Below are 19504 nucleotides of genomic sequence, written 5' to 3'. Positions count from 1 at the left end.
GGTTTGTTCTTTTGAAAGACCAGGTACTTTCATAGTTTACTCCAACACTGTATCTCAAATGCATCAATTCTTCTATGGTTTTCCTTATTATTCACTGTCCAACTTTCACATGCATATAAGGTTACTGAAAATAGCACAGCTTGGGTCAGGTGCACCTCAGTCCTCTTTGTTCTTCGACACTTTAAAGCGATCCTTTGCAGAAGATTTGCCTAATGCAATGTGCTAATTGATTTCTTGACTGCTGCTTCCATGAATCTTAATGGTGGATCTGAGCAAAATGAAGTCTTTGACAACTTTAAGCTTTTCTTTATTTATATGGATGATGTTTATTGCTCCAGTGGTAAAGATTTTTGTTTGCTTTACTTGTGATACAACCATCAAAGACTATGGTGTTTGATATTCATCAGTAGGTATTTTAAATCCTCTTCATTTTCATCAAGCAAGGTTGTTAATGTCTCCTCTGATATCCTGAAGGCATGTTTTTCTTCATATGATCCAGCTTCTTGAATTATTTGTACAGTATACATATTGAATAAGTATGGTGAAAGAATACCCGGTGCACACCTTTCATAATTTTAAACCATTCAGTGTTCCCTCATTCTGTTTGAACAATTGCCTCTTGGTCTATGTACAGTTTTCTCATGATCACAATTAAGTGTTCCAGAATACTCATTCTCCACAATGCTGTACATATCTTGTCATGATCAACATAATCAAAAGCCTTTGTGGAATCAATAAAACACAGGTAAACATCTTTCTGTTAATCTCTGCTTTCAGCCAATATCCTTCTGACGTCAGCAATGATATATACCTCATTCCATATCCTCTTCTGAATATGGCTTGAACTTCTGGAATTTCTCTGTCAACATATGGCTGCAGGCGTTCTTGAATTGTCTTTAGCTAAATTGTGCTTACATGGGATATTAATGATATTGTCTGATTATTTCTGTACCTCTCTTTGCAATAGGTATAAATATGATCTCTACCAATCAGTTGGGCAGATAGTTGTCTTCCAAATCTCTTGGCATAAATGAGTGAATGCCCCCAGTGTTGCCTTAGTTTGTTGGATGTATTCAATTTGTATTCCATCAATTTCCAGAGGTTTGTTCTTTTCCAATGCCTTCAATGCACCTTGTACTTCAGTATCACTGACTCTTGATTATATACTACCTCTTCAAATTGGTGAACAATAACCATCTCTTTCTGGTACAGTGACTGTGTATCCCTTCCATCTTCTTTTGATGCTTTCTGCATCATTCAATATTTTTCCCATGGAATGCTTCAGTATTGTAAGTTGAGGCATGATTTTTTTCCCTCAGTTTCTCAACGTGAGGAATGCTAAGTGTACTTTTACTTTTTGGTTTTCTAACTCCAGGTCTTTGCATATTTCATTATAATGTTTTACTTTGTCTTCCTTTGAAATTTCCTAATCAGCTCTTTTACCTCCTCATTTCTTCCATTTGCTTTAACATCTCTATGCTGAAGAGGAAGTTTTGGTGTCTCTTCTGATATCCATTTTGGTCATTTCCTTCTTTCTGTCTTCGTAATGACCTTTTACTTTCTTCATATATGATATTCTTGATGTCATCCCACAACTCTTCTGGTCTTCAGTCTTTAGTATCTAGTGATACTTCAGAAGATCTCTAAATTCAAGTAGGATTTGCTTAAAGTAAAATCCTACTTGAATTTGGCTCTTGTGGGCTTGTTTTAATATTCTTCAGACTCAGTGTAGACTTTCATATGAGCAATTGATGGTCTGTTCTACAGTCTGTCTCTGGTGTTGTTTTGGTTGATGAAATGGAGCTTTCCACCATATAGTTCCACAGATGTAGTCAATTTTATTTTGATGTATTCCATCTGGTGAGGTCCATGTGTATAATCATCCTTTATGCTATTTTTTTTTAAAGGTATTTGTAATGAAAAAGTCATTGTTCTTGCAAAATTCTATCATGTGATCTCCAGCATCATTTCTACCACCAAGGCCATTATTTTGCTATTATTGATCCTTCCTCTATATTTCTAACTTTTACATTTCAATCACCAGTAATTATCAATACATCTTGATTACATGTTTGATCAGGTTCAGACTGAAGAAATTGGTAGAATTCTTCAATTTCACCTTTACTGGCATTAGTGGTTGGTGTGTAAGTTTGAATAACAGTGGTATTTACTGGTCTTCCTTTTAGTCATATGCTATCACATACTATCTTATCACATACAGCATTATACTGCAAGACAGATCTTGATATATTCTTTTTGATGATAAATGCAATGCCATTCCTTCTCAATTTGTCATTCCTGGAATAATAAATTATGTGACTGTGAGATTTAAAATGGTCAATGCCCATTTCAGCTCACTAATGCCTAGGATATCAATGTTTATGTGTTCCCTTTTATTTTTTACAACTTTCTATTTTCTTAGATTCATACTTTGTACATTCCATGTTTTGATTATTATGGATATTTACAGCTCTTTTTCATTACTTTGAGTTGTGTCTCATCAAATGAAGGTGTCAAAGGTTTTACTTCATTCCCATTCTCACTATCAACTCATTTTTGAGGAGGCAGCTCTTCCCTAGTCATATTTTGAGTGCCTTCCAACCTGAGGGGCTCATCTTCTGGTACTATAACTGACAACATTCTGGTGTTCTTCACGTTGTTTCAATATTCTGGTGCTGACATTGTTCCACTGTTATTCATAGAGAACCTAAAGTGACTGAAAGAAACAATAAGGTAAAAGAGATGAAAACAAAACTATAAAAGTACAGATTGAGAAGAAAAAGTAAAGTATTCTAGGATTAGAAAGATACATAGATTAATTGCAACACAATTGAAGACCCATAAATAAATCCATCCACATCCAGTTAAGTGATCTTTGACAAAGTTTGAAAACACATCAAATGGGGAAGAGATCATCTCAACAAACGGTGCTTGCAAAAGTACAAATCCATTTGAAAAACAAGGAAACAAGACCCATATCTCATGCCAAAATAAAAACAAAACAAAACAAAAAAGCCAACAACAACAAATTCAACAAGTGTTAAAGATCTAAATGTAAAGCCTAGAACTATAAAGATTATCAATGAAAAATAGAGACAAATTTAGGGGTCTAATTCATGGCAGACATACACTATCAAACATTGCAAAAGCACAAACAATAGAAGACAAAATAGATGATAGGGACTTAAAATTAGAAACTAATGTGCATCAAATATTTCATCAGAAAAGTAAATATAGAGTCCACAAACTGGGAAATATTTTTTGCAATGACACATCAGACAAGTGACTTATATAAAAAATTTATATAAAAAAATAAAACAAAAAACGATAGCACTTTCACAAGAAAAAGCCCAAAAACCCAGTTAAAAAATGGGTACAGGATATGAACAGACACTTCACCAAGGAGGATATTCAGCCAGCCAATAAACGAAGAAATGTTCATGATCATTAGCCATTAGAGAGATATCACCTCACATCAGTATTAACAGCAAAGTTCAGAAAAACAGAAAACAGTAAATACTGGTGAGGGTATGGAGGGAATGGGACCTGCCTACATTGCTGGTGGAACTGCAAAATGGTTCAACCACTCTGGTAAATGATATGTGCTTTCTCAGAAAGTTGGAACAATAAATACCTTATGATCCAGCAATCCTTCTACTGGATTTATATTGACAAAAAAGAAAAGCCAGGACACAAGTGCTCAGCATTATTCACAGTATCAAAAAGATGGGGACAGCCTAAGTGCCTACCAATGGAAGAGTGGATAAACAAACTTTGGTACATATGTTATTGCTGTTGTTAAGTACAGTTGAGTCAATTCCAACCCATAATGACCCTATTTAGGGTTTCTAAGGAGCATCTGGTGAACTTGAACCACCGACCTTACAGTTCAAATGACTTTGCAGTTTGACACATTAGTCCACAGTGCCACACCAGGACTACTTGGTACATATACACAATGGAATTCTTTGTAACCTTTAATAATGATGATGAATCTGAAAAATATCTCATTATGCTGAGTGAAATTTGTCAATCACAAAAGGACAAATATTGTATGAGACCAATATTGTAAAAGCTTAAGGAAAGCGTTCTATACTAAAACAAACATTCTTTGATGGTTACCAGGGATGGGAGGGAGGGGAGTGTAATTCCCTGGCTAGAGGGTAGATGCATGTTAGCTCAGGTGACGAGGAGGGCAATATACAAGGAGGGGGAAGGCGCTCTTCCTGTCACGGGCTGACTCCTTTTGGCTTGTGGGTCTCAGGGACACAAAAACTAAGTAGTTTTACGCGCCCCAGAGGCTGTGCCCGGTGGCTTTGCTGCCGTCACCATGCCACAAAACGAATATATTGTTACACCGTAAGCGCTATGGATATCGTTTGGATTATCATGAGAAAAAGAGAAAGAAGGAAAGTCGAGAGGCTCATGAACGTTCGAAGAAAGCCAAAAAGATGATTGGTCTGAAGGCGAAGCTCTACCAAAACAGCGCCATGCTGAGAAAATACAAATGAAAAAGACTATGAAGATGTATGAAAAGAGAAACACCAAATAAAAGAATGATGAGAAGACTCCACAAGGTGCAGTACCTGCCTATCAGCTGGACGGAGAGGGGCAGTCCCGAGTTAAAGTACTTTCCAATATGATTAAACAAAAATGAAAGGAGAAAGCGGGAAAATGGGAAGTCCCTCTGCCCAAAGTCCGTGCCCAGAGAGAAACAGAAGTATTAAAAGTTATTCGGACAGGAAAGAGAAAAAAGAAAGCATGGAAAAGGATGGTTACCAAAGTCTGCTTCGTTGGAGATGGCTTTACACGAAAACCACCTAAATACGAAAGATTCATCAAACCAATGGGCTCATGTAACACATCCTGAGTTTAAAGCCCCCTTCTGCTTACTGATACTTGGTGTGAAGAAGAATCCCTCATCACCGCTCTATACAACTCTGGGTGTGATCACCAAAAGGACTGTCATTGAAGTGAAGGTGAGCAATCTGGGCCTGGTGACACAAGGAGGCAAGGTTATCTGGGTAAATATGCTAAAGTTACCAACAATCCTGAAAATGACCGATGGATGGATGAATGCAGTCTTACTGGTTTGACAGCAGTTTCCTTTAAGTCATTCCTTATTGGTGAAGACTGCAGCCAGGAAAATCACCATCACCTGTGTTTCTGAGGACTCCCGCATAGCCTTACCCGTCTGCAGTTATTAAGAACTATTTATGATGTTATGGTAAAAACATTAAAATTGTCCAGTTTTAAAAAAAAAAAAAAAGGAGGGGGAAGGCAATGTACAAAACAAGGAAGGGTAGCAGATGAGCAATGAAGATAGAGGAAGATTTAGAAAGGCATACATAGGCTAGATGGTATAGGGGTAAATAATGATTTGTACACAACCTTGGAACAACAGTGTTCTATGAGTAGACACATGGATCGAGACATCGGCTGAGTGTGTATAGGAGGGGAAAAAGAAAAATGTTTATGAGTTTGACTGTATTGTGGATATTGTTTTCCCCTGTCTATGATTGTAAAATAGAAATTTATTTATTTGTGATAGAAATTAATATTGGAAATTATGAATACAGAAACGTTATAAACTTCTCTTCAGACTATAACTGATTGGATTTGATAAAAGGGGAATCGGAAATTTTGCCCAGGGAAATAGGATTCTCGTTAAACTTTTGTAAATATGGGGGCGTGGGTAGTATTCTGAGCCCCACAGAGAATATTCTGAGTTATTTGTCAATTCTACTTGAAAAGACAAGCAGAGCAACTAAAAACTGCTAAAACAGGAGAATCTTATTGAAAGAAAGATCTGCAGAAAAAACATGAACTCTTTGAATATCAACCAAGATATTTGCTTTGGAGGCATCAAGGCAGCAAAAGTCAGTCAATAAAGGGAAAACCCTTTCTAGGACTTAAGCTCAAAGACAACCTGTGAGCAGTTTAGTATGCTCGCTGGTGACGACCATGATCTACTTGTGAGTGGAAGTGCAGGCAATGCAGCAATGAAGACATGGGCTGAATTGGGTCATTCCATTGACATCTGTTTACCTTGAGATGAGACAGAGAAAGGGAAAGCCTGACTTGTCTGAAATTTAGGAAGATGAATGAATAACCTAAACCCATAGGTACTGACTTATCCGCTGGATCCCAGAGCTGCTAATGAAAGGAATAGCTGGTATAAAGTGCAGAAAGGCATGCGTCAATTCTCAAACTTGAAGCTAGTACCCATTTGACCTACTTTGGATGATTAACTAACCAGAACTTGACCACATGAAATAAAGATGCTTGGTACTGTTGCTACTACAATTTGATGAACTTGACCTTTGCTATGGATCCAGTTGCACAAAATTTCAACCAGAATGAAGTGATTCTTCATAGCAAGGAACAAGATTATTTTCACAGTGCAGTGTCGATAGGGATGGACAATCTAGACACTGGTTATCAAAAATGAGGTACTATAAAGACATGGAGTGTCTGGCTTACAAGCTTTTATGAGTGTGCTTAGCTTCAGAGTGAGGGAAGAAAGGCAGAATAGATTTCCTCTTCTCCAGATGAATCTGGTGAAAGGGGTTGGGGGATGAGGCTGATAGGATTATATGAGTCAATTGTGAATAATTTTTTGCTGCATAAATTGATTGTCACATTGTAATTTTAGAAGCTGTGTAACTAAAATTTCATTTCAGGAACCGATGATCCCAGGACCATGAAGAAGGAAGAGCAGTAGTGGAGCATGAAATCCTACCTAGAAAAATAGTAACAGCAAACACATGATTTGAATAGATAGAGCAGCTGCTGGCTCTAGGCCTATGGATTGAGTAAGGCTGTGTGCCTGCCAGCAGGAGGCTAACTTGCATATCATAGGTTGTAAATGAGTCTACCTCTAATCTTGATGCTACATTCTTCTTCATATAATCTAGCTTCTCACATTATTTACTCAGCATTCAGAGTGAATAAGTATGGTGAAAGAATACAACCCTGGTGCACACCTTTCCTGATTTTAAACCATTCAGTGCCCCCTTGTTCTGTTTGAATGACTGCCTCTTGGTTTATGTACAAGTTCATCATGAGCACAATTAAGTGTTCTGGAATACTCATTCTGTGCAATATGGTCCATAGCTTGTCATGATCCAACTCATAGTGACCCTGCATAGGGTTATTAAGAAATAGCTGGTGGGTTTGAACAACAGACCTTGTGGTTGCTGTCCAGTGTTTATCCCACAGTGCCACACCAGGATTCCATATTTACACTGTGAAGATAAAATATTAAAAAGTGCTACAGTAGTTTCAAAAGAGCCTTGGTAGCATAGTGGATTATGAGCTGGTTTGCAAATCACTGAGATCAGTAGTGTGAATCTAACCAGTCACTTATCCAGCATCTGGTGCATCCTGATAACTTATCCACAGTTTCACCATCCTTACTTCCAAAGTTTCATCATCCTTACCTTTGTTCATTCTTCAATGGTACAAAAGAGGTTCAAAAAACTTGTGAAAACATTCCATTGTCTTTTAATTTCATTTTTCCATGAACTTTTTGAAGCCCCTCAAACATTCAATATTCTTTGCCAACACTATAATTCAAATTCTTCATTGATTTTCCTTATTCCTTCTCCAGCTTTTGCATGCCTATGAAGTGATTTAAAATATCATGACTTGGGTCAAACACTACTTAATATTCAAATTTTTGCTTTTTAACATTTTAAAAGGGTTTTTTGCAACATTTTTGCCAAATGGAATATGTCATTTGATTTTTTGAATAGTACTTTCATGGGCATTGCTTTCAGATCTAAGTAAAATAAAGAAATATGAAAGTGTTCTAGAAAGTTTGTGGCAAAATTCCTTTGTTCTTACAAATGAGGATGAAAACACAGCATGCCGAAATCATTAGGACACGGTGAAAGCGGTGATGAGAGGACAATTTATTGCAATAAGTGCACACATCTGTAAAGAAGAAAGAACCACAATTAACACATTAACACAGCATCTACAACAATTAGACAGACCAACAGAGGGAACCTACAGCCAACAAAAGAAAATAAATAATAAAGATTAGAGCAGAAATAAATGAGGTAGAAAGCAGAAAAACTATATAAACAATCAACAGGACAAGAAGCTGGTTCTTTGAAAGGACTAACAAAATTGACAGACCATTGGCAAACCTAACAAAAGAAAAGAGGGAGAAGACACAAACAACATGCATTAGAAACCACATGAGCAATGTCACAACACTACCAAAGGAAATAAAAAGGATAATAACAGAATACTACAGAGAGTTGTACTCCAACAAATTTGTAAACTTACAAGAGATGGATACATTTTAAATAAACACGACTTACCTAAACTTACACACAGTGAAGTAGAAAACCTGAACAGACCCATAACAAAAGAAGAAATTGTTTAGGTCATCAAAAGACTCCCAACCAAAAAAAGTCCAGGCCCAGATGGCTTCACTGGTGAGTTCTATCAAACATTCAGGGAAAAGCTGTCACCAATTCTACTCAAAGTACTCCAGAAGATAGAGGAGGATGGAAAACTTCCTAATACATTTTATGAAGCAAGCATAACCCTCATACCAAAACCAGGGTAGGATGACACTAAGAAAAAAATTTATAGACCAATATCCCTTATGAATATAGATGCAAAAATTCTCAACAAAATCCTAGCCAACAGATTCCAGCAACACATCAAAAAGGTAATGCATCATGATCAAGTGGGATTCATATCAGGGATGCAAGGATGGTGCAACATTAGACAAATGATCAAAGTTATCCACCATATAAATAAGAAAAAAGAAAAGAACCACATGATCATATCGGTTGATGCACAAAAGGCATTTGACAAAATCCAACATCCATTCCAGATAAAAACACTCAACAAAATAGGAATTGAAGGAAAATTCCTCAACTTAATTAAGGGCATATATGCAAAACCAACAGCCTACATTTCTGTCAGTGGAGAGAAACTGAAAACCTTCCCTCTGCAAACAGGAACCAGACAAGGATGCCCTTTGTCACCACTCCTATTCAATATTGTTTTGGAAGTCTTAGCAAGAGCTATACGGCAAGACAGGGAAATTAAAGGCATCCAAATTGGCAAGGAGGAAGCAAAACTCTATTTACAGACGATATGATCCTATACGTAGAAAACCCCAAAAACTCAATGAAAAGCTACTAGACCTCACTGGAAGAATCAGCCAAGTGGCAGGATATAAGATCAACATACAAAAATCAATTGCATTCCTCTATACCAAAAATGACAGCACTGAAAAGGACATAAGGAAAGCAATATCATTTACAATAGCCAGCCAAAGGATGAAATATCTTGGAATAAATGTAACCAGAGAAACAAAGGACTTTTACAAGGAAAACTACAAAACACTACTACAAGAAACCAAAAGAGACTTACAAAAATGGAAGAATGTACCATACTCCTGGGTAGGAAAACTTAACATTGTGAAAATGTCAACACTGCCCAAAGCAATTTACACATATAATGCAATCCCAATCCAAATTCCAACAACGTTTTTCAAAGAGATGGAAAAAACAATTACAAACTTTATATGGAAAGGAAAGAGACCCAGGATAAGCAAAGCACTGCTTAAGAAGAAGAATAAGGTTGGAGGCCTCTGATTCACTGACTTCAAAATTTACTACACGGCTACAGTGGTCAAAACAGCTTGGTACTGGTACAATGAAAGATACATAGGTCAATGGAACAGAATCGAGAATGCAGAAATTAACCCATCTACATATAGCCAACTGATTTTTGACAAAACACCTAAATATATTGCATGGGTAGGTGATAGCCTCTTTAACAGGTGGTGTTGGCAGAACTAGAATGCAATATGCAAGACCTCCACCTCACACCTTATACAAAAACCAACTCAACATTGTTTAAAGACCTAAATATCAATCCCAGAATTATGAAGGCCATCAATGAAAAAATAGGGACAAATGTGAGGGCACTAATTCAGGGAATACACAGACTACCAAACATTTTGAAAACTAAATTTTAAAAAAGTAGACAAAATAGATGAGTGGGACATACTAAAAATTAAAAATGTCACCAGAAGAGTAAAAAGGGAACCCACAGAATGGGAAAACATCTTTTGCAATGGCACATCAGACAAGGGACTTATTTATAAAATATATAGGAAACTACAACACCTCTACAAGAAAAAAAAAAGACAAATAGCCCAATTAAAAAATGGGCACAGGACATGAACAGACACTCACCAAGGAGGAGATCCAGGCAGCCAACAAACAAATGAAGAAATGTTCACGATCACTAGTCATTAGAGAGATGCAAATCAAAACAACAATGAGATATCACCTCACACCAGCAATAAAAGCTAAGATAAAAAAAAAAAGTAGAAGACAACAAATGCGGATGAAGATGTGGAGAGACTGAGATGCTCCTACATTACTGGTGGGATTGGAAATGGTCCAACCTCTCTGGAAAGCAACATTGTGCTTGCTCAGAAGTTTAGAAATAGAAATACCTTATGATCCAGCAATTCCTCTACTTGGTATTTGATCAGAGCTCAACTAGAAGAAGAAAGAAGAGGGAAAAAAGAGTAATCTGATGAAATTTGATGAACTTGACCTATACACCTATGGATGCAGTAGCTCAAAATAGGGAACAAATCTGTACAGAAAAGATCATTCCTACCCCCTCCATATACAGAGTAGACAGGGATGGGCAACTTGGACATTGGCTATCCAAAAGGGGAATGCTACAAAGGCAATAAGTGACTGGCTTACAAGCTTTCAAGAGGGAATCTAGATCCAGAGGGCGTGGAGGAAGGTAGAATATCCACTGAGTTGTATCCAATCTGTCTAGGTGGGGCTGATGAAAGGAAATGTGGATAGGTCTCTTGTGATACAATATGAATAATTGTTATCAGTACTGATTGTGAGGGTTGGAAATGTAAAAGTAGACATTTTGTAGCAAGGAGGGGAGTGATTATCTTTGCAGTCTAGGAGTGGAGGTCCCTGGGACCATCATGGGAGAAGAGCAGAGAGTGGGACCCTACCCAGAGAAGCAGTGATGCCAGAGATGCAGGTAGAGATGATGACGTGGAAAGATGGAGCAGCTGGGGACTTTAGAACCAGAGAGGGAGAGGGGCTGTGTGCTGGCGATCAGGGGGACAGGTTTGTAGGGTATACCCTTTGGTTGGTTGATGATGCATGGAGGGGTTTGTAACCATGGCAATGAAATGATATAGGATAGGATGAATGTAAAACTAATGTTCTCCCACATAAAGTATCACATAATTCACAATAAAACATTAAAAAAAAAAAAAAGTATTAGGAAACACAGAAGCAATGGAAACAAATACTGCTGAATGATGATGCACAGAGATTGTAATCTTTGCAATGAAAGGATGGTGTAGCTGATGTTCTTCCATGTAAGCTATCACTCAGTTTACAACAAAAACTTGAAAGAAAAAAAAAATTCCATTGTCCTTCAGTTCTCTTTTTTTCCCCATTAACTTTACAAAGCCCCCTCCTGTAACACCAGCTATTAAGTTAAGTTGCTGTTAAGTGCTGTCAAGTCAATACTGACTCATAGCGAGCCTGTTTAGGATTCCCAAGGAGCAGCTGGTACTTTTGAACTGCCGACCTTACCTTATAGTACCACCCCTTAAAGCTATATTGTTAAGTGCCATCAACTCATAGCAACCCTGTGCAGGGTCTCCAAGGAGTAGCTGGTGAGTTTGAACCACCGACCTTACAGTTCAAACTGATCTTGCAGTCCAATGCATTAACACGCAGCACCATATTAGCCAGGCTATATACCAGAGATTTGACTAAATTACTGCATTCCATATTTCTACTCTATGAATTATCAGAGTTTCTTTCCCCACACTCCTAATAATCTCAAAAAATAAATCATTATTTGAGAATTCCTGATTCCTTTCTTTAGTCATCTCTTGCTTTCTGGCTGTATGGATATAGGTTACTTTTCTCATGCAAAGGAGTCTGTGTCTCTAAGGTGTAAAGACTTCTCTAGGGGTCAGGTCTATAGCATTATCTTGGGATTGGCTCATAATCTAAAAGCCAAGAACAGCAACAGCTGAAAGCTAGTGATGACAGCAATTTAACTATTAATATCATCCCTAAATCCAAAGCCTGGCAGAAAAGTGTTTCATCCATTGTCCTTATATTCCATCTATCATATTCCAGCTATTTTATTCTGTCTATCTGGGTGAGTTTCTTTCTAGTGAATTGGAACCTGAATATGGTTGAGGATCTCTACTAGTAGTAATGTTTCAGAAGAAGTAGAAAGGACATAGAATTAGAAAATCGTAATCCTGCAATTCTCAGTAAAGAAAAACAAAACAAAAAATGTCCTTAGACATGTCAAGTACCTTTTCTGGGCCCAGATTTATTTATGAACAAAATGAGGGACAGACTAGAGTCACGACATTTGGAGCTGGAAGAGATTCACAGGTAACCTAGTACCATCCTCTTAATTGCATATGAGCAAAATTGAATAGACATACTTTCGTTAGTGACAAAAATGAGACCAGATTAAAGTTTCCAAGCTCTTTTTCATCTATAAAGTTATTATAATAATGCTTGTTTTGTAAAATTAAGAAGACATCATCTGCAGTTTGGAAAGGTCTTTCTGTGTGAGTGGTTTTTTATGTGTATATGTACACTTGAGTACAGTTTGAACAGGGGAGCTTATAAAATATGAAGAGCAGGTACAAGATAGTTACATCCTACTGCCTTGAACAGCTTTGGTGAATGATCCATAGCAACAGATACCACAGCTCTAATCTCAAATGCAGTCTTCTCTGTTTTAGTGGCATTAAAATCTTGTGTTTTTGTCTCCATTTCTATACTTTATTTTATCTTCATTAAATAATGCCTATTCCCTTCTACTTCCCTATGTAGAGATTAGGAAAGAACAATTTCTAATCTGAGAACCATAAAAAACAATGTTGCACAAAACATATAATTTGGTTCTCATAGAAGATATTTTTAGCCTATTAAGTATTCCTGGTAATGCTTTTCCCATGCACTCACTAAACTTTTTCTCTGGTAGCGTAGTGGTTATGAATTGGGCTGCGAACTTTAAGGTCAGCGGTTCGAAACTACCAGCCGCTCTGCGGGAGAAAGATGAGGCTTTCTACTACCGTAAAGATTTACACCCTCGGAAACTCTGTACAGGGTCGCTATGGGTCGGAACCGACTCGATGGCACTTAACAACAACAACACTAAATTTTTAAACAGGATATAATTATTTCTCAGTTGGAGATGCAAAATTAATTTAAATAGGTGATATTTATTGAATCCAACAGTGTGTACATATGATTGGGAAGCCTGCTTCTGCTGTGATAATTATATGTCCCTGTTTACATGAATCAGAATGTTGTATGGATCAGAATGGTGAACATCATTGACCTTAGATGATTATTTTATCAATTCTTTCCTCAAGAAGTTCCATCATTTCTGACATTTGTCTTACATCTTAAAAAGGCCATAGTGTGTATCTTCATAGCAACACTCCATAGATTCTGGTAAATATTGGTTATCATATGTTGGATGCTCAACCATTCCATAACTTGTGGAAAGTCCCACAAATAATCAAATGAGAAAAGTGATATTATTGTCCCCAAATTATAAACAAGTAAATTTAAAGAATTTGGGTAAGTTTCCATGTGAGGTAAACAAAGTCTTTAAATTATATTTTGCATTTTTAAGTCCAAATCCTATGATTTTACTTAGTAAGCTGTGTAAAAATAATAAATCTGATTTATAATGTTTTCCTTTATTGTGGACAAACTAGAGCTAACTTTACTTCTAACCTTAGATATTTAGGCAACTTTTGAATTTATTTAGGATATGTTTAGTTTTATAGATCCTTTATGCTCTGGCTTTGTTAGTTCATGCCATCTCAATTAAAATATTTTTATATAAAACATATGTATACATATTTTCTTAAAGATATATCATATGTATATCAGAATCTACTACTTCCCTCATATAAATATCACTTAATTTTTTTAGCCATAGCCTACTAATATTTGTGGCTACAGAAGGTAATATATCAAGATTTGTATCTATCAACTACTGCCATTGTTGTTGATGTTAGGTACCATCAAGGTGATTCAAACTCTAGTTTCAACTAAATGAAACAGTGTCTGGTCCTGTGCAATCCTTACAGTCATTCTATGTTTGAGCCCATAATTCAGCCACTGTATCAACCCATATCATTGAGGTGCTTTCTCTTTTACATTGACCCCCTACTTTACCAAGTACGAGGTCCTCCTCTAGGGACTGGTCCCTCAAGATAACATGTCCATAGTATACGAGACAAAGTCTTGTCATCCTAATTTCTCAGGAGCAATCTGGAGTATGAAGATAGATATGGATGGAAGAAATAATTTTGTCATCTCTGATACAATCGAAAGATACTTGAGAAACTATCAGGGTTAGTTAGCACTTCTAGAATAAAAGTTTTTATTTTTATAATCTATAAGTGATAAAACACTTAACCATATTCCTTTTCCAAAGACACATGCTTTGACTATGAAACAAACCATTGTAAGACAGTATTTATATATTTCCCTGAAATAAAGCCCAAATATTCAAGGTCACATGGTCACACTTTCATTCATGTTCTGCGACAAATGATGAAGGGATTGCCCTTCTCCTTTCCCACCAATTTTCTTTTTCTCTAACTAGATATCTGAATCAGCAGTGAAGAGAGAATTCTCCAGCCTCCATGGGATTCAGCAACGTGTCATATCAGAACCCCAGAACAGTGATCTTGATTGGCATCCCTGGATTAGAGCATGTGCAGTTTTGGATTGGGTTTCCTTTCTTTGGTGTGTGTTTGTTGGCACTGATGGGGAATACCCTCTTATTAATCATCATCCTTACAGAACGCAGCCTGCATCAACCCATGTACATCTTCCTGGCAGTACTAGCAGCCACTGATCTAGGCCTCTGTATAGCCATTGCTCCAAAGATGCTGGCCATTTTCTGGTTTGGTTCTTGCTCCATGTCCTTTGATGCCTGCCTTGCCCAGCTCTTCTTCATCCATGCCTTGCAGGGCATGGAGTCTGGCATCCTGCTGGCCATGGCCTTTGACCGTTACATTGCCATTTGTGATCCATTAAGGCACACAACCATCCTCACACCTTTTTGTCTGGTTAAGATGGTGATGGTGGTGGCAATCCGGGCAATAGTGCTAGTTGGCGTTTTACCCATTCTACTCAAGCAATTGCAACATTTCCACTCTGTGGTAATTGTTCATTCTTACTGTGAACACATGGCTGTTGTCAAGTTGGCTGCAGAAGATGTCCATGTAAATAAATCATACGGGCTCTTTGTGGCATTTGCAATTCTAGGTTTTGATATGATGTTTGTATTCATCTCTTACATTCTGATTTTCCAAGCTGTTTTTCATCTTCCCCAGAAGGAAGCTCGACTCAAAGCATTCAACACTTGTACTGCCCATATTGTTGTCTTTCTTGAGTTTTATATCCTTGCTTTTTTTTCTTTCTTTAGCCACCGTTTTGGTCACGTATCACCTTATGTCCACATTCTCTTGTCTACCATCTATCTACTTGTGCCCCCTGCTCTTAACCCTATCATCTATGGGGTAAAGACCAAGGATATCCGCAGGCGTGTAATTCAGATTTTTATTTTGAAACCTGACATTCAGCACTGATCTAATATTTAACATGTCATAGAGAAAAAGATATTTATTTAAGACAGAGATTTTTTTGGACTACATGTAAATGAGTAACTACTTTTGCTGAAAATTTACTTGATAAGTATGTTCCATAAAGAATTTTTGTTCTCAAAACAAGAGTATTCCAAACAAGAAATATATTTGGATGAAATATATATATCTTGTTATATATAATTATACCCACTGTTATAGAGTCAATTCTGTCTCATAGAGCTACCCTGTATAGATTTTCTAAGGCTTGAAATCTTTTTTTTTTTTTTTCCAGTAACTTTTTATTGTGAATTGTGTGAAAGTTTATAGACATACTCATCAGTTTTATATTCAACAAATCATACACTTCTCAATGATTGCTTACTCTTAATGATTGCAATCCCCTCCATGCAACAACAGTTGCCCTGCTTCCTCCTTGTGGTTGTTGTTGTTGTTGTTATCATTGTTAAGTGCCATTGAGTCCGTTCTGACTCATAGCGACCCTTTATAGGGTCTCCAAGGAATGGTCAGTGAATTTGAACTGCTGACCTTGAGGTTCAAACCAACCAGTGCTTATCCTACAGTATCACATCAGGACCCTTTTACTGCCTCATAGCAACACTGTATAGGGTTTACAAGGAGTGGGTGATGAGTTTGAAACACCAACCTTTTTTTTTTAGCAGTCCAGTGCCTATCCTACAGTGCCACACCAGGAATAGATGGAAGGAAATAAAAATAAAAGGGCATTTCAGGATAATACATCAGATTTACTAATTCTAGTCAAATGAACTGAGATGAAGAATTCTAAGGGATAGTTAGTGGGCAAGAAAATTACAACGCTAGATTAGAGTAACCTAAATGCAAAGTATTTATGAAAAGTGATTCACAAAGATGTTACAATTTGTTTTTGGGAGCTCAGGCATATTTAATGAATTAAGAGACAGATTTTTTATGTCATGAATAGATGTAAATAGATGATGCTAGGAGATAGAAAAGAAAACTAAAGCTACAGAAAACATAGTCATTTTTTTTAGGTCTCCAATTTTTCGTTTGAAGAATGTGTACATCTCAGGTTCAATCTATTATAAAGCCGGTGCCACATTATGGTATTAGTAGTAACTATCTAAGATACCCCTTCCATATCAAAACCCTTCAAAAATAAAAGATACTCCTGTACAGATGGATGTTTATGTCTTTATTACATTACTATATTTTTCCATTTTTCCATTTTGATTGTATGGATCATGACAAGCAATGGAAAGCATTAAGGAGAATGAGAATTACAGAACATTTAATTGTGTTCATGAGGAACCTGTACATAGACCAAGAGGCAGTTGTTCAAACAGAACAAGTAAACACTGAATGGCTTAAAATTGGGAAAAATGTAGGCCAGGGTTGTATTCTTTCACCATACTTATTCAATCTGTATACTGAGAAAATAATCTGAGAGGCTGGATTATATGAAGGAAAAAAGGCATGAGGAAAGAAGAAAGATCTGTTAACAATTTGTTAACAATAAAAATATGCAGATAAGAGTGCTCAAAATATTTACTATACTTTACTTTGGTATGGGTTGCATCTCAATGTAAAGAAAACAAAAATTCTCACTACTGGACCAATAAACAACATTTATATAAATGGAGAAAAGATTGAAGTTGTCAAAGACTTTAGTTTGCTTAGATCAATCAACACTCATGGAAGCAGCAGTCACATAATCAAATGATAGATTGCATTAGGCATATCTGCTGCACAATACCTCTTTAAAAGTGTTCAAAAGCAAAGATGTCAGTTTGAGGAGTAAGGTGCACCTGACCCAAGCCATGGTATTTTCTGTAACCTCATATGCATGTGAAAACTGAACAGTGAATAAGGAAGACAGTAGAAGAACTGATATATTTGAGTTATGGTGTTGGAGGAGAATATTGAAAGGAACATGGGTTGTCTAAAGAACAAACAGATCTTTGTTATAAGTACAGCCAGGTGCTCCTTGGAAGCCAGAATGGCCAGACTTCGTCTCTCATATTTGGATGTATTATCAGAAGGGACCAGTCTCTGGAGAAGGATGAATATCATGTTTGGTAAAGTGGAGGGTCAGAGAAAAAGAGGAATACACCCCCTCCCACCACACACACAATGAAATGGATTAGGACAGTGGCAGCAGCAATTGGCTCAGGCAGAGCAATGATTGTGAGGTTGGTCCAAGACCCGGGCTATGTTTTGTACTGTTGTGCATAAGGTCACTATGAGTTGTTGCCAACTGGCTGGCACCTAATAACAACAACAATAATCTTTTCCCATGATACATAATTCTCTATTGTTAAAATACCAGAATAAGAGAGAAAAACATTAAAAAGGAATGCATCATTGGATGAATATTTTCACATAATTCTTGACTGCATATACTTGAATTACATTTTATGTCAAATCATTTGAAAATATGTTTCTAAATATTGTGATGTGCTTCCATTAGTCCATTATTTATGCCAATAAGCAATAGTATTTTCTCCTTTTTTTTTTTTTTTTTTACTTGCATAAACATTTGGTATAGTTCTTGTTGAGATTCTTATTATCAGAAAAGCTACATCATGATAGATGGAGCATTACTTAGTTAAAATCCCATACTGACTAGTTGAATCATACTATTGCCTTGATTATGCCTTTACCAAGGAACCCACAAATCTGAGAGAAATTATCTCTAGTTCCCATCTAACATGATTTCTACATTCACAAACCTATAGTGTCCACTGAAGGTATACATCTCAGTGTCAGTGATAGTATGTGATCTTCATACTCTTTGACAGGGGAGGATACGCAGCACCTGTTGCCGAATCTGCTTAGTCCTAGCCCCATATATCAGGGGATTGACCATCGGAGGCACCAGGAAGTATAAGTTGTCAATGATGATCTGTATGTGGGAAGCCATGTGGTAGCCAAAAATTTGTGTCAGGACAGAGAAGACAACAGGAGAATAAAAGAGAGCAATGATGCAGAAATGAGAGCCACATGTGTTAAGAGCTTTACCCCGTGCCTCCCAAGATGGTATACGAAAGACAGCATGAAGAATCATCCCATAGGACAGAATGATGAAAAACAGATCAAATCCCACAGATGCTATAATAACCATGAGGCCGTAGACAATGTGATTAGAAATGTCTCCGCAGGCTATCTTTACCACAGCCATGTAAGCACAATAGGAGTAAGCAATAACATGAGTTTGGAACCTTTCCAGTCTTTTTGTCAGGATGGGTGCTGGGGTCAGCACTGCCACTGCCCTTGCCAGGACAGTCAGTGCCATCTTCACAAGCATATTGTTATCAAGGATAGTTGTATATCTTAGAGGGCTCCTGATAGCCACAAATCTGTCAAAAGCCATGGCCAAGAGGATACCAGATTCCATGACATAAAAGGAAGGAATGAAAAATATCTGTGTGAGGCAGGCATTGATGCTGATTTCTTTGGCATCCATCCAGAAGATAGCAAGCATGCGGGGTACAGTGACACTGACCAGGGACAGGTCAACCGCTGATAACATGGCTAGGAGGAGAAACATGGGCTCATGAAGACTCTTCTCCTTCCAGATGATGTATAAAATGGTAGCATTACCAATGACTGCGATAATAAAAACCAAGAAAAAAAGCACAGAGAACCATCCATGGGAAGATTCCATGCCAGGGATTCCAGCCAGGACAAATACCAAGGGCTGAGGAATGGAGTTGTTGCAAGGGGACATCCCTAACCCTGAGCTCCTCAAAGTCCGGTTCCTAGGGAGAAAGAAACAGGAGACACTTTGAAATCACTGCATCATTTCCACTTTGAAAAGAT

The 19504-nt window shown here is 37.2% G+C and overlaps 2 protein-coding genes and 1 pseudogene across 2 annotated transcripts; 2 read left to right on the top strand and 1 right to left on the bottom strand.

Annotated features, from left to right (window-relative positions):
• Positions 1–4330: 4330 nt before the first annotated feature.
• LOC102824136 lies at positions 4331–5096 on the top strand (annotated as a pseudogene).
• A 9641-nt stretch (positions 5097–14737) lies between these two features.
• On the top strand, positions 14738–15688 carry LOC102819668 (olfactory receptor 52A1-like). Its single transcript, XM_006870354.1, has one exon. It carries the CDS (start codon positions 14738–14740, stop codon positions 15686–15688), a length of 951 nt encoding a protein of 316 aa, XP_006870416.1.
• Positions 15689–18467: 2779 nt separating this feature from the next.
• LOC102819298 (olfactory receptor 52D1-like) lies at positions 18468–19412 on the bottom strand. The gene has a single exon (XM_006870353.1). The coding sequence runs from the start codon at positions 19410–19412 to the stop codon at positions 18468–18470; it is 945 nt and encodes a 314-aa protein (XP_006870415.1).
• Positions 19413–19504: the final 92 nt, after the last annotated feature.

The sequence above is a fragment of the Chrysochloris asiatica genome, unplaced genomic scaffold (genome assembly GCF_000296735.1).
Source record: "Chrysochloris asiatica unplaced genomic scaffold, ChrAsi1.0 scaffold00140, whole genome shotgun sequence".
NCBI classification, from domain to species: domain Eukaryota; kingdom Metazoa; phylum Chordata; class Mammalia; order Afrosoricida; family Chrysochloridae; genus Chrysochloris; species Chrysochloris asiatica.
This window is presented reverse-complemented; position numbering and strand designations above follow the sequence as displayed.

Bases quoted from the DNA above. Each gene is read 5' to 3' on its own strand.
- LOC102819668 (XM_006870354.1), top strand. From the start codon at position 14,738: ATGGGATTCAGCAACGTGTCATATCAGAACCCCAGAACAGTGATCTTG.
- LOC102819298 (XM_006870353.1), bottom strand. From the start codon at position 19,412: ATGTCCCCTTGCAACAACTCCATTCCTCAGCCCTTGGTATTTGTCCTG.